This window comes from Cimex lectularius, unplaced genomic scaffold (genome assembly GCF_000648675.2).
Source record: "Cimex lectularius strain Harlan isolate CLEC.00 unplaced genomic scaffold, Clec_2.1 scaffold6, whole genome shotgun sequence".
Classification (NCBI taxonomy): Eukaryota; Metazoa; Arthropoda; class Insecta; order Hemiptera; family Cimicidae; genus Cimex; species Cimex lectularius.
In genome coordinates, this window is record NW_019392677.1 from 3,527,066 (window position 1) to 3,551,431 (window position 24,366).

A 24,366-nucleotide genomic window follows, 5' to 3' on the forward strand; every position below is an offset into this window, starting at 1 on the left:
TTGCCTTCTTCTATGTTTGATTTAGTAGATGACCTAATCACAGACCTTAACAGTTTATAGTACCATACAAAAACATTTGATCCCACTCGGTCAAATCAGATGCAAATACAAAGCGTCCTAAACATTGTAGGATGGTGCGAGAAATGGATTGAAACATCATCCCTAAGAAAACATCTCTCATATAATTTTTAAGCTAAAAGCACTCTAAAGATGAAGCCAAAGAAACTAAGTGTCTAGTTAGCTAAAGCTCAAGTGGAGAAGTCATGTAGCCAACATACTAATTAAGGCCTAGCATCAAGCATTGATCAGAGATTATGCATCAACTGAGGTTCAATCCCAGGATGATTGAAAGGTACATAGAGTTTTTTTTCGCTTCTGCAATAACTAATTCAATGCCTTGAAAGTTCCAGTTTTATTGCATCGTGAAAAATTTCTAATTCACCAAGATTCCTTATTCGAAGAAGAGCTCTCATAAATCGCTATCTACTTACATAGAAATCGTGGACGTGCTCATCTAACTTTACTTTCAAAGGTGAAGCCTTTTCGTAATATTATAAACCGGCTCTAGACGTCATCGGCTTATTTTTTTTTCGCTTCAAAAAGTAGGCTAATCTCTTATATTATCTCGAAATGACTTCGGATGAGCTGCAGGTACATCTCCTGTGGATAGCCGAACGGAGCAAACATGGCTACTTTACTTTTTTAACGAAAGGAAAATAGACTAGGTGATTTTTCATTATCGAAAATTCAAAAAGGGTCGCTTTTCTCACTTGTATTATCGTAATCGAGATAACACAAGCAGGGCTGGAGGAAAACAAACACAATTTCCGGCGAGATAAGCGATATAAACAGCCGGTTCAACACTTTTTGAAAATTTTCATCAATTTTAAAGTTTCCCGTAACAACAAATTGGCGATAATTATTGGGGAAAAATCTTATAGTTCAATGTTAAATAAAACCGTAAATAAGTATATTCAAAAGTAATTTACTTAAAAACACACTTTGTGGTATTATGATTTATGACATTGCGGCGAGATAATTTTGGAAACAAATTTATGCAATATCAGCATTTATTTCTGCTTGCATAGTTGTAACCAGACAAAATATCAATTAAAAAATAAAGTTAAATACGGTCATCTATCCCTACGAGAGTAACTTATCGCTCAACCGGTCTTTTTATTGGCAACATACCTAACCATCTGCCTAAGAGGTGTAACATAATATTTCTACTCTTCACCGCTTAACAAAATCGGATGTTTATCTTGCTAGTAAAATGATATACTTTCATGAGGTCATCTCAGTAAGGAAAGTCAGGCAAATATTGGGGTAAAGTTCAACTAACACTTCACTTATCGTTTTATATAACGATATAGACCTCCTTTTAAAATCAGGAGAGAGTAAGTGAAAACGTGCGTGCGTGCGTGCGTGTGTCTGTGTGTGTGTGTGTGTGTGNAGAGAGAGAGAGAGAGAGAGAGAGAGAATGTTGATGTAAGTTCCTAAATCATGACTTAGTGAAGCAGCAGACGATATTATATAAAAACATAACCCAAATACATTATCAATTTGACTTAACATGTAGTTTTATAGCGGTTGTACATAAAGAGCGGTCGCGAAGCGTGAAAAACATTTTTACACCTCGTCAGAATTTAATCGTTTGATCTGTGTCTCGTGTGCGCGTTGAGTGGGAAAGTCTCGTCGACATATGAAAAACGTCCTCGGAGCTCATTTTACAATAGTTGACGAGACGTGAGTTAAAATCGGCCCGGGCCGGCGAGACCGAAATAGCACATCGTTCGAACCCACGTTCCACTCTACGGTGGACGAGACGTGTTCAAAATCCCTCCTAGGTAGTTCGATTTTGCAGAAAGTTCTGCCCTTCTTTCCAACTGGAGCGAATAAAACCACCAACCATGGCACGAGGGAATAAAAAGAGCATTGAACCATAAACGGTTACTCCAATTATCTATCACTCTTTTTACCTCTTATTTTTCATCCTACGAAATGAATTTTTTAACATACTCTAATATTCGCAACAGTGCTTATTTTAGTAAATGAAAAAAAGCTTTTTACTACTTCCTATTTATCTTCTCAAGTCCAAGGTGAACCAGTGCGTTCGTACTCAAAAAGGTATAACATAAATGATGGCAAGGTATTGCCAAAACCGACCAAAACTGGCAAAAAATCGCTTAATCATTGTTAAATACAAGTTTCTAAATTCAGCCTTTTGTGAATAAAGTTCGATACATTGCATTTTTAACAGCGGAAAAAATAGTGCTCAATGCACAGATTTACGCACCCCAATTTATTTAGTTTAAAGTTAAATCCATTATCTTTCCACATTTTTTTTATTATTATATTTCTTGCTTTAAGCATACAGCAATAGTTCACTCATATTTAATAAATACATAGGTACACATCACGTTTTTTATTCATTTAAATTTTTTTAAATGGATTTTTGGGAGGTTGAATACAATTCTTTCCTCTACTGTGACCTAAACAGATCTACTGTGGAAAACCTTCAGCTTATACCTTGAAAAGTACGTTATTCCTTATAAAATGAACACTTCCCTTGGTGCCTCTTTATAGATCTTGAGTATGAGAAATGTCCTTCTGAAGAGGCTGATTCGTAAAAACGGGCTCTTTTCAAAAAAGCCGATACCCCGTGGGTTGACATGACGTCTGTTGATGCAAACCCTCGAATTAAAAAATGGTTATTAATAGTTAATTGGTTATAAAGTATTATCGAATAAACTTACATTCTAAATTGGAAAGACGAAGACAGATCACCATGACAGGAAACAACCAAACTACAGATTCATCACCCCCACAGATCCCAAAGAAAATCTAGTTTTTTAACTATATTTTTTATTTACTTTATTTATTTGTCTTTTTTCTTTGTTTAATCGAAACTTTTTTTTTTGGAGGGGGGTTATGCAGAATACAATTCTTTCCTTCGAACATGTCTATTGAGGAACCCCTATAGCTTATAAGTTATAACTTATAACCATACCGTGGAAAGTGCGCTATTCCTTATATTATCTTTCCTATATCCTGAGCACTTCCCTTGGTGCCTATTTGTGGATCTTCTTGGGTATGAGAAATGTTTCTATCTATCTATCTACCAATTTATCTAAGTTTCTCTTCCTCGCACTCGCACCTTCTCTCAATATTTTTCTCTGCTTAGAAGCTATCTAGTAAGTACTATTATTTATTCATTGATTTTGTTTGCTGACTCTTTTTTATGAATCAAATCATAGACCTCAACAAAACATCTCACAAATTATTATTTATTTAGAAATCGTGAGATGCGGTCTGGTGTGATGTAGGTTTCAGAAAAACATTTTCTTTATCGTGCGAACGTTTCGATCTTTATTGAGATCATCTTCAAGTGTCGAGAGTGCCAGTGAGATTTTGCTATTTTGTGTTTATATAAGTGACACGACACGCAAGAATGGCACAATTACACAGAAGACAAACACTTTGAGTGAGTAGAAATACTTTGATTGAATATATAAAATATATTTTGCATTGTATAAATTCACTTTTCCACATCCAAAATGTAATTGTAATATGTAAACAATGTTTGTAAATCCCAGGCCCTGAAGATGATCTCAATAAAGATCGAAACGTTCGCACGATAAAGAAAATGTTTTTCTGAAACCTACATCACACCCGGCCGCATCTCACGATTTCTAAATAAATATCGATTAACGGTCACTAATCACCACTCAAATTATTATTATTTTTTTTTTTTTTTGTGTTGACGCTTTTATAAAACTCCTGATGACTTGAATCTGAATACAATTTGGAAAGGAATAAAATTGAGAATTTATTAGATGTTTTAATTTTCGAAGGATACTGGAGGGAAATTTAAATAAAAAGGACTTGCGCGGTATCGAAAGTAAAGGGAAAGGTGCTTGCGTGCTGCGTGCCGCGTGCTAGGGGTGGGGATAGAGCATGAATCACGTAGTAGAAGAGGCGCCCCACCCGCCGTCACGCATGGCACGTTGCATAACCGAAAGTATAACCCTTCTCCCAGTTGTGTAACCTCCGCCCTTAGATCTACTCCGTTCTGTGGCACTTCGTTCAGCGGAGCCGAACCCAGTGCCTGACAGTCGAGTTTCAAAGCTTGCCGCCCTTTCCGCCGAGATGGGATGATCTCCTGAACCATCCGCAAAGTTTCAAGCGCGTTTATTATTTAAAATAAAAACCTTTCGTTATGCTTGAAGGGCTCGTCGCCTGGGTGATCAACAACTACCTGGGCAAGTATGTCGAGAACCTCAACACAGACCAGCTCAGCATCGCCATCCTCCAAGGTGAGACAACCGGACCGAAGGCAGGACATACCATTGCATGTCCTGACATCCTCAATGTTAAAGGATTAAAGAAAAATCAATAGGCATGACCGTGTAGTGTGTTCGACTGTTTTTTTTTACATTTCGTCGAATCATCGTGTGACCTTAACACTTTTACATATGCCCACTCCTGGCAATCACACCAGCAAACAATCCGGGAAAACTGTCAAACTATTTTAAATTCCTTATCATCCGTCGTGACGAAAATAACAATTTTACAACACTCCAACAGAACGGACTTCTGCCACTTTTTTCCTTATCACTGAGCTAATTACAAATTCTATTTTTTTGTTTAGACATTCCTCCATCCATATTTTTGAAAATTTAGGATTATTAAAAAAATCAATTATTTACGATATGTACCATTTTTAAGCCTTAATAAGGAAAATAGTTGATACTTGGTAACGCTTGTTATAAATTGTAGACAATTGACAATCTTTTCATCAATCCAATTCAGCTTTATTAAGACAAAAAATACAATTTCAACCTCCCATTAACAAACCCGTTTTCAAAAATTAAGTTGATAAAAACGATAGCTGGTAAACATGTTAACCACAAAGAAGGTTTTTAATTGATAATAATTAGTATTAATCAACTGATAATAGTAAAAAAAATTGTGCTTCAAATCTTCACTAGTAGTTCTATTCATTCCATCATAATTCAATTAAAAAAAAAAAAAAAATGTTCATTGGATCTAATGTGATGACTGTGGTTTGATCATTTCCAATCATCATGCCCTTCCCGCTGAACACATTAGCAACAGCAATAGCAACAAAACACAACTGGTTGTTCTGGTGTTCGGCATATTTTTAACTCATAAAAACACATTATTGCACAACTGGCTGTCGGTTTATATGAAAATGTTTTTATTGTTGTCTTCTGGCTAATTTTACATTTCAAGTTTGTCATACTGATTGATCAACTGTCCCAGTACAAATTTATCCATAAAAAAGGTTTCTAGTTTACAATAATTAACATATAACATTATACTTAATATTAATAAATTGACAGTGGTAAAAAAACAATCAATTGTACATCAAATTTTCACTAAAAGTTTTATTCACAGATTCCATCAAAATTCAATTTAAAAAATAAATAAATAAAAGATTTACTCATTGGATCTAATGTGATGTCAACGTAGTTTGATCATTTCCAATCATTGTGTCCTTCCTGCTGTACTGATTCCTTTGTTTTTTTACAATCACGTAAACATACAACTGGTTGTTATAGTATTTGGCATGTTTTTAATTCATAAAAACATTATTGCACAACTGACAGTCGGTTTATATGAAAATGTGTTTACTGTTGTTTTCTTAAAGTTTTATGTACTGATTGATCAACTGTCGCAGTACAAATTAATCTGCAAAGAAGGTTTTTAATTGATAATAATTAATATATAACGTTGTACTTAATATTAATAAATTGACAGTGGTAAAAAAACAATCAATTGTGCTTCAAATTTCACTAGAAGTTTTTATTCACAGATTCCAACAAAATTCAATTGAAAAAACATTAAATTCACTCATTGAATCTGGTGTGATGATTCTGTAGTTTGATCATTTCCAATCATCGTGTCCTTCCTGCTGTACTAATTCTTTTGTTTTTCACAATCGCGTAAAAATGCAACTGGTTGTTATGGTATTTGGCATGTTTTTAATTCATAAAAACACATTATTGCACAACTGACAGTCGGCTTATATGAAAATATGTTTACTGTTTTATAAAAATTTATCCATAAAGAAGATTTTTAATTGATAATGATTCATTTTAATCAACTGACAATAGTAAAAAAAGAAAAAAAAAGAAAAACAATCAATTGTGCTTGCTAATTATTGGATGTGGTGTGAAGACTCTGTAGTTTGATCATTCCCAATCATTGTGGCATTCCTGCTGTACTGATTCCTCTGTTTTTCACAATCAAATCAAAACAGATCCTGTTGTTATGGTATTTGGCATAATTTAACTCATAAAGAGAATTATTGCACAACTTACAGTCACTTTGTATAATTTATTTTTAAATTTTTCGTACTGATTGATGAACTTTTGCAGTACAAATTTAACCACATGGAAGAATTTAATTGATAATAATTAATATATATCATTATACTTAATATTAATCAATTGACAATAGTAAAAAAACAAAACAAAAAACATTCAATTGAGCTTCAAATATTGACAAGGAATTTGATAACAGAGGTTCCATCATTGTTCAATAAAAAATATAAAAAATCAATTGTGCTTTAAATATGAACAAGAATTTTAATAACAGGTCTAACAGTTTGATTTTAAAAAATCTGTGGGGATGATAACCTGTATTTTGGTTGTTTCCGATCATGGGAATCTACCTGTCCTCACTGCTTTGGTCTTTCCAATTTAGAATCTAAGGCTATTCAATAATGCTAACTTTTTTTTTTAAATACAAGGGTTGCATCAGCAGAGGCTATGTCAAACCTTGGGGTATCAGCGTTTTGAAAAATTTGATTAAGCAAAGAAAAAAGATGAATAAATAGTGTAAAAAATACCAGATTTTCTTATGTGATCAGTGGGGGTGATTACTGATTTGGATATTTCCAATCATGGTGATCTGCCTGTTTCCGTTGCTCCGATCTTTCCAATTCATTACAAAAAAAAACAACAAAACAATAAATAAATAAATAAATTTAACTCATAAAAACACTTATTACATAACTGACAATTGTCTTTTATGGTTGATCAAGATTCATAGTACAAATTTTCACAAAAAAATTAATACTGGTTCTACTGTAGTATTCATTAAAAAAAAGATACAATCATCCTTTTTAACAATAATTGACAATTCTCTGATTTTAGAACATAATTTTTACAATATGTTTGTAAAAGGTAGTTGATCACATTTGAACTTAAAAGAAAGTGAATATTTGGAGATTGTGCGATGTCGTCTGGTGGTTCATCTCACAATCTTCAAATAATCATTAACTATAAACATAAACACCACATGTTAAAAGAAAGTTTTAATTTAATTGTTACAGGACATCTTGGTCCACTTAATCTTGCTGGGTTGGGCTGTATGATGCCCCTCAGCTCCTCATCATGTTCTGTTTTTAATAATAATTTTGATTAAAACCCAACAAACCAAAATTCGTCTAACATTCCAAAATTACGATGATAGGCACACTCAGAAAGAATCAAACTACAGGTTCATCACCTTGGACCTCACAGTTTTAGGATGAACATGCAGTGAAAAATTGACAATAACGGTCCACTAATAATATTAATACCATTCAAAAAACTTTATTTTCACTTTTATTCAAATGACAGGCCATCCCAGGAAGATGATAAGTAATAAAAAAATTTCATCAGCCCACAGGCCAGAGGAGGAAATCTCACGTTAAAAAGAAAGTTCTGTTAAGAAAAAGAAAGAAATGTTATTGATTAATCAACTGACACAAGTGAAATATAATTCATTATTTTACTACAAAAAAAAAAACAAAAAAACAAAAAAAAACTGTTGACCCAAAAATTGATAAACGCTGATTTCATTTTTTTACGCAATCAAATCAAAACAAAAACCTGTTGTTTTTACTCATAAAATATTCATAGTATTAACACTTGTTGCACAATTGACAGCCAACTGATTAATTTTTTTTTATTAAATAGATTTTTTGAGTTTCTAATACTGATTATTCTACTGCCAATTCAAAATGATAGTTTACTTGTAGACAGGTGGTAGATCTTATCCACTTTACTTAGCCAAACTCATAAATTCATTATGGTTGAAGGCAGAATTTTTAATATTGTAGTTACGTGTTTATATTTGTTAAAAGGGTAAATCATTAGAAAAAAATTCATAGTCCTTATATTCCCAGAAAATTTGACGAAAAACAGTGTTTTTCTTTTGTTCAAAATTGAGTGAGTACAAATACTTTGAGTCTAAAATTTATAGCATTGTATAAATTCATCTTTTCACATCCTACATGCATTTGTTCAATTTAAACAATGTTTATAAATCCCAGGCCCTGAAGATGATCTCAATAAAGATTGAAATGTTAGCACGTAAAATAAATAATGTAATAAAATAAAAAATAGAGGGTGTACATAAGTTAAACTCACCCTGCATATGAAGTTCTTACATTTTTTTTTATAACCGTAAATTTGTACATTTTAAGTCTGTCTGTTACACAAACTAAATGTGCAATTTTTATGGCTTGTTAAAAAGACATTGCAATTGCTTTGTTTTATTATTTTTTGAACATCATCATGATTTTGTGTCATTTTTTTAACTTAATTTAAATTATGATTATCAAAATTATCATATATATTATCATGCCTTCTGTGGCTTTATTTGTTTAAATAATAATTTGACCTTTCTATTGCTATAGGGTTTTGTATATCTTTTGTGAGTTGTCTGTTTATAGAATGTCTGTTTATAGAATATCTGTTTATAGTCATCTATGTTGCTGTCTTTCATTTTCAATCTTGCTCACCTTTAAAACAACACATTGCTACTCTCGTCCCAAGCATGAAAAACATAATTATGGAAAATAGGAAATGTGTCCAAATAAACCATTTTAACTGGAAAATATTGAAGATTTGTTAATAGAAGCTAGTCAATATTGGATCATTTCCAAAAAGTCATAGGCTGCACTTACTTTTACTACACTGCACTTTTACTTACAAGTTTTGTACAACCAGTCACTTGGTTCATTATTGATTTTTAATCTTAGCAGAAAAATGTGAGAAAATAATGATTTCAATAAAAATAAATTTTTAGGAAATTTAAAAAAACTTGTGTAGTGTGAAAATATAAATTAACTTGGCCCTTATCATACATAGATAGCTACGGAGTGCAAATATTATGAAAGTTGAATTTTAAATTAATCCAAATTTGCTTAGTGGTTATAATTGATCATATTAATTATTCCAATTGATTATACTTTTTATCTAAGGTTTTTGGTTGAGATGAAAAATTAGTGTCACGAGCAGGATTCTAACCCATGACCTTCGGCTAGTTTAGATAAAACCTTATATAAAAGGAATAATTAATTGGAATAATTAATACGGTCAATTATGACCACTAAGCAAATATGGAGTAATTGAATAATTCAAAAGAAATAATTACTTCACTAACTACTCCCACCCATAGGTCGCTAAGAATTGTGCAATCCTGATTACACGACATTTGAAAATATGGCCAAAAGAGGGAAAATTCGAAGATTGTAGGTTGATATGAAAGGTTGGTGTCCGAGGGGATCGAAGTCACAATAGCTCAAGTGGTAGAGCTGCGGCGTATTTGAAGGTCTTGGGTTCGAATCCTGCTCGTGACACTAACTTTTCATCTCAACCAAAAACCTTAGATAAAAAGAATAATTAATTGGTTTAATTTTAAATTGATTTTTCTTTAATTTTTAACAGTTATTGGATTTAAATAAACCTACATTAATAATAAATGCAAAGCATATATTTAAATTTGGACTAACAATTATGCAATAATATAAAAGTATAAATAAATAGTTTTGAAATTTAGTCATGAAACTATAAGTGAAATTATGCAGGTGCTGTTGAGTTGGAAAATCTACCATTAAGGAAAGATGCGCTGAGGCAGGTCGGTTTGCCGATTCAGGTCAGGGCTGGGCTTATTGGTAAAGTGAAACTCAAGATACCTGTGAGCCAAATCACAAGCGCACCATGGGAGATTTACATGGAAAAACTGTATGTTGTGGCAGGCCCTATTCGTCTAACAGAGGTATTAAAAAAAATATATATGTTATTTATTTTATATTTTAAATCATTTTTATAACAGCTGGACGAAGAGGCGGAAGAGCAGGCGTTTCAAGACTACAAGCTAGGACAGCTCGATGCTGTGGAGGCCTTGTGGCGGTCAGAGACAGAGACCTCCCAGGACACCAGCTATTATGCAACAAGCTATTCCTCATGGTTTGGCTTGAGCATGAACTTTGCGGCGAACATAATCGAAAACCTTCAGGTAAATAAAACACATTTGGACCGAATACAAGAAAATGCAATTTCTGGCAAAGGGTTTATTTTCTAATTCTGTACAGAGATATACTGCACATACTCTGTTTGTTTTTTACATTCAAAACATTGGCAGTAATTCAGGGTCATTGAAATGACAGTGGAAATTTCAACTGAAATATGAATATCTTTATTAAAAATAAATGATCAACATAAAATTCAAATTATTGTAAGGAAATTACAAATTACAAACAATGATAAACCAAAATTTGATATTTTGTAGCCATGTTTTTGCATATTAGGCAGAGTATGAGTATGAGTATAGGAATGGAACCCATGAGCTTGATCTACAAGCCTAGAGTCTGACACACTAACGACTTAGTTACCGCAGTTCCTGTTACAAACTTTAAATTGATTTTTAAATTTATTGTTTATGTACAGTTTGGTTCAATCCTATTAACTAGTGAAAATTTTCTTTAAATCAAATACTTTTCAGCTTTTGGTCATCTTCATTAAGGAAGTGAAGGAAAGAGTTCCTAACTGAAGATGGTGCAAAGCAGAAATGCATTTGAGTCATGTTGAAACTCATGAGGGTAAATGGACCCTGTAACTGACCTGGTGCTAGTTCAACTTGTGTTCGCCAATTTGTATACAACACTGCCTTACTATTTTCTGTGATTTCAGTTGAATGTTAAAGATGTCCACATACGTTATGAAGATGACATGACGATTCCCAACAAGGTGTTCGCTTCTGGGATCCATATCGAATCGCTATCTGTTCAAAGTTGCGACAACTGCTGGAACCCTTGCTTCATATCCACGTCGACCTCTTCGGAATCGTTCAAACTGATGGAGATGTCCGGATTTTCCGTTTATTGGGATCAGATAGAAAAATCAGATCTTTGGGGTGATCTTGCATTATTGGACTTAGCAGTATGTTTCTATTTTCATTTATTCTATCTTTAAAATATGTTTAAACTTTTTTTTGTACAACAGGTAGCAATGAATAATAAAAAACTAGCTCATGAGTATATCTTAAGTCCAGTTAATGCAAAAGCGCAGGTCAAAAGAAACAGGAGTGAAAAACCTTTAAGATCAAGAGTCAGTCCTAGGATCGTATGTGATCTCACTCTAGATCAAGTTCCTTTAACACTTACGGAGGTGAAAATATCTTATTATTAAATAATATTAATATTAATAAACATAAACGAATAAATCAAGTGTATATATTTATAAAAAGAATTCACTTATTAGTAGACATGTTTGTTGGTTACAGGTACAGTACAGTGAGATGGTGAGATGCAACAGAGGCCTGAAAAGCCTGCAGAGACGGCATGGACATTTCAGGGCTCGTCCTAAGGTGTCTGTGCATGAAAATGCAAAGCTCTGGTGGTTGTATGCCATTGGTAGGGTGGTCAAGCCTCAACCGACATGGGAATCAGCATACCAAAGAGCAAAAGACAATATTGCTTATGTTCAACTTTACTCCAGGCTTTTGACAAATTCCACTTCTCCACTTTCCCCCGAGGTCAAAGCTTTCAAAGACAGAATAGAGTGGGAGAGGGATTTTGAAGAATTAAAAGCTCTCAGGGGTGTAAGTATAAGAAAATGAAAACCTTGTTGGCTATAAATTTAACAAATTACTCCTTCATATTAGAATTTTATGCACTTTAAAATAAAAGTCATAAAAGAAAATTGTCTTTAGGTTGCGATGAGTCAAACACGGCCTGTTAAGAATAGCAAAGCTTCAACCAACTCGCAAGTACAGGGTGTGAGTATTCTCAGCAGGTGGTTTCCCGGTTGGCAGTCGTCACAGCCCACACCAGCCTCACCACAGAACCTTGCTCTAGAAGAAAAGATCCTGGACGCTCTGGCCGACTCAATTGAGAACAACACTATCCTCAAAAGAGATACGGTGTTTGGTCAGTTTAACTTCACCTTACAGCAGGGTGCTTTTAACCTGTGCACCGATTCAAGAAATCCACTCATGGAGTTGCAGTTCGAGAATGTTACAGTGAGGTTTGAATCGCGACCAAGAACAGGGTCGCATGGTTTCAACATATCATTGGGAGCACTGTTCCTCAAAGACCACCTTTTTAAGGATTCAGCATTTCCTGTTTTGATATCTCCTCAGAGTAAGTGATCACAGCCAAGTAAAAATTTTGTATTCTATCAAATTAGTCTACTTAGTCTATTTAAACTACAATTAATAATCAGTTTACATTATTACTTTATATTGGGCTGATGCAAAAATAATGCAGGTTTTGAAACGGTCAAAACTATTTTTAATTAAAAAAAACAAAAAAAACCACAATCTATACGTCTTTGTCAACACGTAACAAGAGCTTCTATTCCCCTGACATAAAAATCTTTAATTTGACCCATTAAAGTCTTGTAAGGTGTTTTCGACTTCTCGCATTCTCTAAAAATTTTACCCCTCAAGAAGCGATCAAAATGCCTAAAAAAGTGGAAGTCTATAGGCGAGAAGTCGGGTGAATGTGGAGGGTGCGGTAAGGTTTTTTATATCTTCTCTGTATCGTTCCAATTGTAGTACATGTACTGCTGAAGCAAGGAGAGGACATCACCAAATCACTCCCTGAGATTAAATGGTCAAAATCTTGGGGTTTGTGAACAGGTCCAAGAGGTTTATGCAGGACACTTGAGCTGACCAAGTCCTGGACCTTTTAGGGATGGGATACGAGTCAACCCAGGCATTTAACTCCTCGGGTCTTGGTTGCCCACCCTGCATAATATATATAATATAAGCAATGAAGTGCGAATATAGGGATTCATAAGTATGCAGCATTAAAAAAAATTCCATTGTCATTTTTAAATTTAACTCAGTTTGAATAACTAACAGACATTTTGTAAAAGAATTAAACCTTTATAATATATAAGGTTTTATATCCCTAGTTTCCACAGGGTTGACATTGTGACATGTGGCCTGGTGTTATCGTGAAGAAGAATTGGCCCCTTACGGTTTACCAATGCTGCACAAAGAAGTTGCAGTTTCCCATGCATTTTGTTAATTTATTGGCAATATTTCTCTGCTTTGAAAGTTTCACCATAATTCAGGAAGTTACAGTGAATAACCCCAGCAGTACATCACCAAACAGTCCCCTAACCTTTTTTGGGTGTAGATTTGGTTTCTGGAAGTGTTATGGCAGTTCATCCTTTTCCTACCATTGACCTATACATTGCCCGTTATCGTACAGAATCCATGTCTCATACACATGATGATTCGATTGAGAAATGGATCATTTTGGTGGCAGAACAGAAGAGACGTGTAAAATTAAAAGCATCAATTTCTATAGGCTTCGTTACCTACTTGTCGAGCTTTTTTACTTTACCAATTTGCTCCAGATGGCGAACATCGGTTGAGTGGTCAACACTAAGCTCTTCCATAATTTTATGTGTTGTCTTACATGAATGTTCTTCAGTCAACGTTTTGAGTTAGTCATCATCCACTACGGAAGACCTACCGCGTCCTTTACTGTCTTCAAGATCGAAATTTCAAAGACAAAATCTCTAAAACCATCGCTGCACTGTGCATTCGCTAATGCTTCCCTACCCCCAAACTGTATTGATATTGCACATGGTTTGGCCTGCACTTCACCCAAGTTTAAATTTGTACAAATTAATTTGACGAAAATCTAGTGTGGATATTTAATTTTGCAGGTCCTCACTCTTATAAAATTCAATAAAACTAAAATGTTTTGTATAAAAGTTAACAGTTAAAAGTATTTATTATAATCCATAAATTAGATTTGAGGATTTAGCTTTGTTTACATGACGAGCACCTGCAAAAATAAAACAAATTTTCAAAACCTGCATTAATTTTGCACCAACCCAATATAATATGAAGTTTTTAACTTAAGAGAATTATTCTTTTGTGTTGTAAGTTCATAAATCTAAAAGTTCATTAACAATTGTAGAGAATAAGTTTACAAATATATCAAATTTTGATTTTTAGGAAGTGAGTCGGCGCCTTCAGGTAGGCAGGCTAAAATGCTTCCCCCTGGTCTTGCAAAGCTCGTAAATACATCTCAGAACACGTCGAATGTTAAAGAAGAACCTTTGTTCCAGTTTAACTACGAATATAAACCGTTTAACAGTTCTGCAGACCGGAGGTAAAAAAAAATCAATATTAATATAAATGAACTTAAACTTAAAAAGTAGTAATAATAAAAAAATTGTTTCAGGTTAGAGATAAAATCGAAATCCCTAGACATTGTTTACAATCCAGGGGCAACAAAATGGATAGTTGAATTTTTCACAGGCCCGCATGTCGTGATGGATTCTGGCCTGAGACAGGCTGCCCGACAAGGATATCACGCTGTGAAAAGAAAAACAAAACAACAGCTTCTCAGCAACTGGGATCAAATTGTACATGGACATTCTGTAAGTGTTGTAAAGTTCAATGAAATCAACTAATTAAAATTATATAATAAAATAAATGACAGTGGGAATATTCACAATATACAGGCTTCGACAGACTTCTATAGTCCACCCATTTAATTCGGAAACGATTAACTTTAGCAAAAAATGGTCTTAAACAAACCCCAAGTTAATTTCGACTAAGATTGTGTGGCGGTAACAGATTTAACATAACTTTCTCATCTAGCTGGGAAATGATGGTAAATTTGTTATTTTAAATGAGAATCCCATATTTTTATTGTACAATTCAATTCTAGAGGTTATATGCCACTTCACTGAAAGGAAAATTTTGATAGGATCGATCATTTCTGAGTTGTGCTCGACGGAAGAAGCGTGAGGGGGTTATGCTTTTTGTACCATCAAGATGGCCTTCCCAGTTTATTTTGGAAATGATTAGCATTAGCAAGTTAATTTAGGATAGGAAAGTCTCAGAATTACCTTATATTAATCTAAAACAAAAATTTTTTTTATCATCCTAAAAAAAATTGGGCATAACTCAGAAATGGTTGTTCTTATCAAAATTTTTCTTTCAGTAAAAGTGGCATAAAATAAGCTCTAGAATCCAATTGTACAATAAAAATGTAGGATTCTCATTTAAAATAACAAAGTTGTGTCATTTCCCAGCTAGATGAGAAAGTTGTGTTAAATCTATTACTGCCATGCGATTTCTAGCCAAAATTGTATAATGATTTGTACAAGACTATTTTTTTCTAAAGTTAATCATTAACAAATAAAATGGGTGAATTGTAGTTGGTAAACCTGCATTTTGACAAAAATAAATGCAGTCTCTTGCAAAATTTTAATACTTTTGGAAGTGTGTTCTATGTTATTATATTTTTCAGACCAATAAAAGAGGATGGGACATTGAGTTGGATATCTCAGCCCCGCAGATATTCCTAGTGGAGCATTTCAATGATAAAAATGCCTTGCTCTGCGTCGTCGACTTCGGCAAGTTGCATTTTACCAACCGTCAACTCGAGTCAGTCCCACTTGTACAGAACACGTCTGAGTTGAGCGTTGAAGAAGAAGAAGAGGAAGCATTTCAGACGCCTTGCTCAACTCCACCGGGAAGCGAAGCCAGCTCTGCGGCATCGTCGAGAAACCAGTCTGTGGACATAACCAACTTAAATGAACTTATACTGCATAATAAATTATATGAAAGGTAAACCTGATTGTTGTTAACAGTGGTTTTAGTCTGCAAGGCAGTGAATATACATTAAACTAGCAATGGGTCTGTTTGCACATGTGGGTCTTTTGATGTTTATTAAACATTTTTCGGCTTTGTGCCATCTTCAGTGAGAAACTATCTCGTTTGTGTAGGTCCTTATTTACCGTTGTTGCCTATGCTGTAGTGGGTGTGTGCATTCGTTGATTTATTTTATCGGTTATTTCATTTATTTGTTTGTTTTGTTTGATAGTTTTTTAAATTATTTTATTGTGTTGTTTTCTTTTGAACTGTTTTAGTGGTGTGAAAGTAGTGTGTGGATGTGAGTTTGACTGTGTATTTGTACACTTTCCATCCTTAAATGTTATTTGTAACTTTTCTGTTAGTTAAATATCATTCTTTTTATTCAGTGCTTATAAAAAAAAGCAAAATTTCAAAAGAAAGCAACATTAAAACAAAACAAAAAAAACAAAAAAAAACTAAGAAAAATATAAAATAACCGACATCACCGCCAACCAACAAACACCAGGACCATGACCCTAGCAACCAACACCAGACCCCCACAATGTTTATCTAGATGAACAGTCACCAACAGTCCTCACTGAAGATGGTACAAAGCCAAAACATGTTTTAGGTACATACAAACCCAGTGCAGGATCAACATTGTTATTATTAATCCATATTAATTTAGTAGTCATAATTGACCATACTAATTATTTTAATTAATTATACTTTTTATCTAAGTCTTTGTTAAGATGAAAAAGCTAGCCATGCTTTTTCCTCTCAATCAAGATCTTAGATGATAAGTGTAATTAATTAAGAGTTATTATTTAAAAAAAATTATTGTAGTGTGTTTTGTTCAAAACTTTTGTATTAACAGGCATTTACAATTTAGTTTTCTGAAAATTAATTTGTAATTTTTTAAAATATTGAGTTAATTTTACATTTTAATGGTGATTCCAGGTATTTAATTGAGCTTTCTGAGCTTCAAATTCTTGTCGGTTGTGTAAGGGACAATTGGAAATACGCTCATGTCAGGGGCACCTCTTCCCTTCACATTTTAGACAAATTTAACATATCTTTACAGGTGAGAATTTGTAATGTGCAATTATTTTCGTAGTATTTATTTTTTGAATGTGTAGATGGAAAGGAGAGTCGTTCACACAATAGATCCACAATATCCGAGTTTGACTATAACCGGCAATCTGCCCAAACTCGTGGCACACATCAATGAAGATAAAGTAAAAGCGATCAGAACTCTCATCGATGTAATTACAGGAAAAGGGCTCATTTCTTCTCCTAGGTGAGTTTGTAATGTTTCTTTATTAAAATAAAATTTGTTATATCTGTGAAATTCAAACTTTGGATTTTAGGTCTCAAGACAATAGCCCTGGAGAAGAGATGCCTTTGGGAGGATCACTGGAAGACGAGGGCTATATCGCAGAAGATGATCTTGACATTGGAGCCAAGCTCTTGATGCTTCAGTTCTCAGTGGACCAAATGGCTCTTGAGGTAAACAATCTGTGCATGTACAATTTAAAAATGAAACTCAAGGGGAGTCGGTGGCCACAATGGTTAAGGCATTGATATAGCACGTATCACTGTAAGGAAAAAAATCCAGCCCCTGTATTCGAACCAGACATACTTACAAATGGGCTTCTTTTTTTTTCAAAAACACCAACACCCCAAGGATTCATATTACCACGTTGTTGAAACACTATCAGAAAGACAAAACTTAAACTCAAATTGTTTTCACCCAGGTTCAATCAAGAGGAAGGAGTGTTGCCGAACTTCAAGTCAACGGTGTAAGGGTTTCATTCACAAAGAGGCCTTTTGATACGAGCATTTCACTCAGCGTTCATGGCCTTTTACTTGTAGACGCCCTTCAGACTTTCGGGCCTGATTTTGAACTTTTAGTCGCAAGTCACAAACATGTAGGGTATGTATCTTTATCATTTTTTGCTCGTATGGTCATTAATATACAGGACGAAATAAAATCTGAAATGAAATCTGTTCCTCCATTTATACATATATTTTTATTGGTTGCATTTTTGTGGGGGGGAAACCAAGACACTTAATTTTTACTTTAGGTTCTCGTTAATCAAAAAGGTTTGAACTAACTCTATAGGTTAATGGTATACATTGGAATTTAACTCTTGTCATGTAAACAAAGCTAAATCCTCAAATCTAATTTATGGATTTTAATAAATACTTTTAACTGTTGTCTTTTATACAAAACATTTTTGTTTATATTGAATTTTATAAGAGTGAGGACCTGCAAAATTATATGTGCCCAAACTAGATTTTCATCAAATATATTTGTTAGCGAATGCACAGTGCAGCGATGATTTCAGAGATTTTGTCTTGGCGATTTCAATCTCGAAGACAGGGAAGGTCGCAGTAGGCCTATGTGATCGATTCAAAACATTGATTAAAGAAATTTCACATAAGAAAAAACGGGAAATTGCGGAAAAGCTTAGTATTGACTACTGAATCGTTGTTCACCATCTGGAGCAAATTGGTAAAGTAAAGAAGCTCAACAAGTGGGTACCAAAAAGTCCAAAGAAATCAACTTTAAAATTAGCACGTCTCTTCTCACGCGCCAACAAAATGATCCATTTCACAATCAAATCATTACGTGTGATGAGAAATGGGTTCTGTACGATAACAGGTGTACAGGTCAGTGGTTGAAGGATGAAGCACCAAAACTCTTCCCAAAATTAAATCTCCACTCAAAAAAGATTATGGTGGCTGTTTGGTTGTGTACTGAAACTATCACAGCAGAGAAATATTGACAAGAAATTGACAAAATGCATGGGAAACTGCAACGTCTTTGTCCAGCATTAATAAACCGTAAGGGGCTGATTCTTCTTTACGATAGCGTCAGGCCACATGTTGCAATGCCAACCATGTGGAAACTTAGGGATTTGGGATATGAAACCTTACCACACCCTCCATATTCACCCGACAGAAAACGCCTTCCAAGACATAAACGAGTAGAAATAAAGATTTTTTATGTCAGTTTTCACATTGGCAAAGATGTATAGATTGTGATGGAAAATATTTCAAAGGATTTTCTTTATTTTATAAAAATTAAAAATAGTTTTGATGGCCTTTTTAAAACTTGTATTATTTTTGCACCAGCCCAATACTTCAGATGGCAAAATACATACTCATCAATGTACATTTTTTGAAATGGTTTTTAATGCTGATTTTTTTGATAAATTAGATTAAAAAATAAAAATTTCCTCAAAAACGCCCTTACAATATATATAGGAGAGGGACAGAAATCACCTTTGTGTGTCGGTCTATATGTTGTTTAATAATAAATAAGTATAATACTCCAAAATATTATAATTAAATTAACAGGTTCAACATTTTGTAAATTAACAAATTGTAAAGATACATATTCATATTAGTAAGATTATTATTTAGAAAATACAAATATTTGCCAGTAAATCGATATTTTAAAACTTTATGTTATTAACATTCTTTTTTATTTTTACCTAATTTTTAATATTTGTTTTTAAATTTTGTTGCAGAATGGACAGTGTCAGTGGAAGCCTTCAGGATAGTGAGCCAACATCACCAACGTCGCCAGCCTCCCCTGATCCTGAGGTCATGTACAAAATGAATAAGGGCCTCACATCTCCGGTTGCCATTTCACAAGCTTTAAGCAGCATCACTCATAACAAAGGTGACATAAATAAAAATTGTCTTTTTCTTATCAGATTCCAATGTTAATTATTTTGTAGTCAAGTCGCCTGTTAAAATACCTTCGCCGCCACTGGTCAGAATTCCGCCTCTGCTCCTTCACGACATGCCTGACTCAGAAGCCCTCATCACAGTTGAATTTACTTTCATAAACGCCAATTGCCCTACAAACGAAGCCAAGAGGGAGCATCTCCAAATAGCAAACATACAGTTCAACAATTTAGACATTATCGGTAGATTTTGTGTAATTTGTTTTCTGTTTGTTTATGTTTTTAATTTTTTTTTTGTAAATTTTTCAGCGAATCAAGAGACAATTGTCGAACTTGTTGGATTCGTTCATAGGGTTTTCCCTAAGCAAAAATCAACTTTGAAAATTGCAACTCCTCAACCACAATGTAAGTGTTTATTAATTTGTTCAACTGAGGGCCTTTCCACCAATTTGGTTTAAACTCAGTTCATTGCAGCCTGGTATTTCATTTTTCACCCTCCTTGGCAGCAAAAATCCTCTTCACATAGTACATTTTCTGAACTTGGTTCAAATTATGAACAAGATGCCAGTAAACTCACTTTAAAACATGATTGGTGTAATGAAATCGGTTTTTCTACCAGGTGATTTTACTGATGGAGAAGTCAGTAGAAAAAGCTCGACGGCATCTTTTGCTGTCTCAACTCGGACTGAGCTGACATTTGACTTTCATCGTCTCAACATACTTCTTTTGAGAGCAGTCATAAAAGAAACAGGCGTAATCGGAAGGAAAATTGCTACTGCCACATTAACAGAAGCGAAAATCCATGCTAATGTCGGCAAGTGTTACACGTTTGAGAAACGTTTCTTAATGCGAAACATATTTTAATTTACTTTGCGTCTAGGGTCGTCCCTGGAAGTAACTGGATCTCTTGGAGGTCTTCAGGTGTTGGATTTGACACCTGAAGGTCAGACGCATCAGAGGATTTTAAGTTTAGGCAACGATCCACTTGTGGGGCCTACAAAAAACTCAAACATCCTTGCATTTATCGCCTCAGACTTATACAACATGGCTGGTTATTCTGGACAGCCAGTTCCTACCAATCAGGCTTTTAGCTTTTCTGTGAAAAGGACTTCATTTAATGAAGATAGTGGTATGTATTTTTTTCACATTTTTCTTCTTTTTATTCACCTTCTTTCTATTTATGTATTTGTGTTTTACTTAGAACTAGCTGAAATTAGTATAAGGATGGCTTCGGTTTGGTATGTACTTTCACCTCCTCTTTTGATGGAACTGAAGTCCTGTGCTGTCGAGTTCAAGCAGTACTTGGCCAACCTCTTTGCATCGATTAAATCGGCAGCGACTGAAATGGCCATGGGCATCGTACACTCAAGGTATTTTTTATCGACATCAAATAAGTTACAAGCGGTAAAAAAAATAAATAAATAAATAAACATAATTTTAGGGCCGAAGCACTAGCACAGAGCCTCTCCATGGGAGGAAGGCTTTACGGTTCTTCAGGCGATATCTCGCAAACCCCTCGTAAACGCCGAAGCCTCTCTCACTCTACAGAGCATATGGAAAGCCTCAGAGGTTCTGTTACACCTCATAGTCCGGCTGAAAATACATGCAACACTATTATCAAGTAAATATTTTATAGTTTATAATTATTAATTTAAATATTCTATGAATTTTTAACCAGTTTCATTTCTTCAACCTTTATTTTATCATTTTAGTAGTGAAAATTTATTATTGATAAACATATAAAATGTTAATAGCATTTTATTACTTATTTTTGTATTAGATGGGACATTGTTCTTGCAAGTCCTGTGGTTATTTTACCAAGGAAACCTTCAAGTACACAGTGCGTAGTCGCACATCTTGGAAGTATATCTTTGAAAAATTCCGACATCTCGCCATCTTCAAGCCCCTGGGATTCAAACCCGTACACGATGCAAAAGTATATTGTTAATATCAGCTCGATGTATCTGTACACACTAGACATTAGTCACCGTCTGATGAACAAGTAATGAACACAGCATTACGTTTTTCTCCAAAACTGGAAAGCTTTAAACGGTAAATTTTTTCAGTGCGGATTGCCCGCTTTTAAGAGCCGAAGATTTATACGGGAGCAGCAGTGACGGCACCCCAGTATTGCATAATACAAGCATACAGTTGACTGTGATCCATGAGTTGAGCCACGTGCGAATGAAGCATCAAGACGATATTTTATTTGATTCTCTAACAGACCTTATGCTTATAGATCAGCAAGAAACATTACAGGTATAAAAAACATAAAATAAATCTTTATTAAACCAATATTCTTATCACTATCATAATGCAGATAAAAGGAAATGTAGTCCGAGACATCAAATTCTCCTTGTCTCGTGCCCAATATGAACAGATGCTCGATACGATCGACACATGCTTGCAATCTTTAAAGGAAGACATAGTGGAATCAAGCAATCTGGGACGTAGCGGCCTTGAAAACATATTGGAAGAACCTGAAATCCATACAGGAGTCTCGACGCTAAGCATGGATCCTGCATTAAGAGCCAGAATGCTTGTGGCACACCCAACGAACAGAGTTACCCAACAAGTTCCTTCTCAATCTATATCTCTTTCAGGTAAATTTTTATTATAATGTTGTATTTTGGGAAAACATTTTTACCTTATGCTACACTTTTCATTTTCCTTGTGAAATGACCTCAAAACTCTGAAACATCATCAAGTACTAAATAATAAGGTAGTGTTATGCCCAGAACTCTTCTACTGGTGGTTCTGGTGCAGCAGATGTGCAAAGCTCAGTGAAGTCAGGGTGGGTTCTAGGCTAGTTAACTAGCATCTAACTAACAAAGAAATTCTGGGGCATTAGAGGGATATGAAGTTAGAGGAGTAGGAAGGAAGGAAGGAAGAGGAGCAGGTGATATAAATGGAGAAGAAAAAGTAACAAAAAAAATCATCAATTTCTTGCTAAGTTCTCTATTCTTAAATCACACCTTACTTGTTGGTATCTACAATTTTTGCACAATCCCCAAGTAAATTGTGTTTTTTTTTCTCCAATTTTTATGCAAAGAAGGTTGAGAAGAAAAATAGTATCACAAGCAGGACTCGAACCTCTAAACTTCCCTTGTTGTTTCCTTCTTGTTTTGGCATTTCCCTTGTGAAACTACCAACTGCTAAATAATAATGTAGTGTCTTGCCCAGAAATGGTTCTGGTGCAGTAGTTGCACATAGCACATAGAGACGGGGTTCCAGCTAATTAAGGCCAGGTAATTAACAAAGAAATGCTGGGGAGATATGGGGATACTGAGTTAGACAAGAAGGAAGGAGCTCCTTAATGTAAACAGAAGGGTAGGAAAAAATTAATCAATTTTATACTAAATTATCTATTCTTAAATCATACCCTACCTGCTGGTGTTTACAATTTTTGCATACTCTCCAAGTAAATTAAGTGTTTTTTCTTTTAAATTTTTATGCAAAGAAGGTTGAGAAGAAAAATTAATACTTTCCTCGTTATGTGTTAGAGTTATGCTTTCTGTTACAAAACTTTCTCGGTGAAGGGGAAAATTTAAAAAATAGTTGGCTGAGAGAAGGAATAGACCAAAATCACGATAGTTCAAGAGGTAGAGCACAGGGGGGGTCATGGATTCGAGTCCTGCTTGTAATACTAATTTTTCTTCTCAGCCTTTGCATAAAACTTGAAAAACTAATAAAAACGATAAATAAAAAAAAATAATTTTAATCCCGACTGCATCTCACGATATCTGTAAAGGATGTTACCTTTACTTCAAAATTTCCCGGTTTTGTTGAAAATTGGAAAAGAGTAATAAAAACTGATAACTAATAAAAATAATTTTAATTAAAGGATATTACTCTTACATCAAAATTTTTGTGTTGCTAATCCTATGTTGTAATGCAACTAAATGATACTTAATATTGGTGGTAAAGGGTAAAATTTAAATAATAGTCGGTTGAGAGGAGGAATTGGTGTCTTGTGGACTGAAAAGTCGTGATAGCTCAAGTGATAAGGCATCGTGGTATAATCCTGGGGTTTGTGGGGTTGAGTCCTGCTTACACTAATCTTTGCATAAAAATTGGAAAAAATAATAAAAATAATTTTAATTAAAGGATGTTACCCTTAGATTTCCCTGTTGCTAATCCTATCATAACGATGCTACAATGTTTGTATGTTGGCGGTAAAGGGAAAAATTTGAAAATTTAAATTATAGTAGAGAGGAGGAATGTATGTCTTGTGGACCAAAGTCACGATAATTCAAGAGGCAGAGCATGGGGGGGAATATAAAGTCCCGGGGGTCATGGATCGAGTCCCACTCGTGACTAATTTTTCATCTCAACCTTTCCATAAAAATTTAAAATAATAATAAAAACTGATAACTAATGAAATAATTAAATTAAGGTTCAATGGGGTGCAGGGTAGTTCAAAATACATAGAAAAATCTGTTTTAATTTTCACACTATTGGTCCGGCCAAATCCCCTGGGTACCAATTTACAACATTGATTTTCCTATGCTAAGGCTCCTAGGAAAGCCTAGGAGGAGTAAAATAAAATAAAATAAATAATATTTTACCACTTATATAATTAAAAGTTAAAAACCTGGAGAGCCTAAAATAGATTTTGTTACATAAAACAAAACTAGTCAGGCCTGGTAAATAAAAAATAATCACAATCAGGCCAAGAAATAAAAAGAACAGCTCAGCTTGCTCAGTGTCACGATGTTTCTCATTGGGGTCCTGGTCCTGTCGACTCCTCCAG

At 34.3% G+C, this 24,366-nt stretch overlaps 1 protein-coding gene across 1 annotated transcript in view; it reads left to right on the plus strand.

Annotated features, from left to right (window-relative positions):
- Window positions 1–4,026: 4,026 nt before the first annotated feature.
- LOC106673787 (vacuolar protein sorting-associated protein 13D) overlaps window positions 4,027–24,366 on the plus strand; it is a 46,096-nt gene continuing 25,756 nt past the window's right edge. Inside the window, 24 exon segments of the mRNA XM_024225489.1 lie at window positions 4,027–4,316; window positions 9,887–10,077; window positions 10,135–10,317; window positions 10,992–11,240; window positions 11,304–11,468; window positions 11,584–11,901; window positions 12,013–12,442; window positions 14,281–14,437; window positions 14,510–14,708; window positions 15,587–15,906; window positions 16,873–16,996; window positions 17,052–17,212; window positions 17,283–17,421; window positions 17,670–17,848; window positions 19,452–19,606; window positions 19,665–19,856; window positions 19,923–20,018; window positions 20,233–20,427; window positions 20,494–20,742; window positions 20,815–20,983; window positions 21,055–21,234; window positions 21,394–21,615; window positions 21,680–21,872; window positions 21,934–22,216. Of these exon segments, the coding sequence (XP_024081257.1) occupies window positions 4,220–4,316; window positions 9,887–10,077; window positions 10,135–10,317; window positions 10,992–11,240; window positions 11,304–11,468; window positions 11,584–11,901; window positions 12,013–12,442; window positions 14,281–14,437; window positions 14,510–14,708; window positions 15,587–15,906; window positions 16,873–16,996; window positions 17,052–17,212; window positions 17,283–17,421; window positions 17,670–17,848; window positions 19,452–19,606; window positions 19,665–19,856; window positions 19,923–20,018; window positions 20,233–20,427; window positions 20,494–20,742; window positions 20,815–20,983; window positions 21,055–21,234; window positions 21,394–21,615; window positions 21,680–21,872; window positions 21,934–22,216 (4,846 nt within the window). The 5' untranslated portion in view covers window positions 4,027–4,219.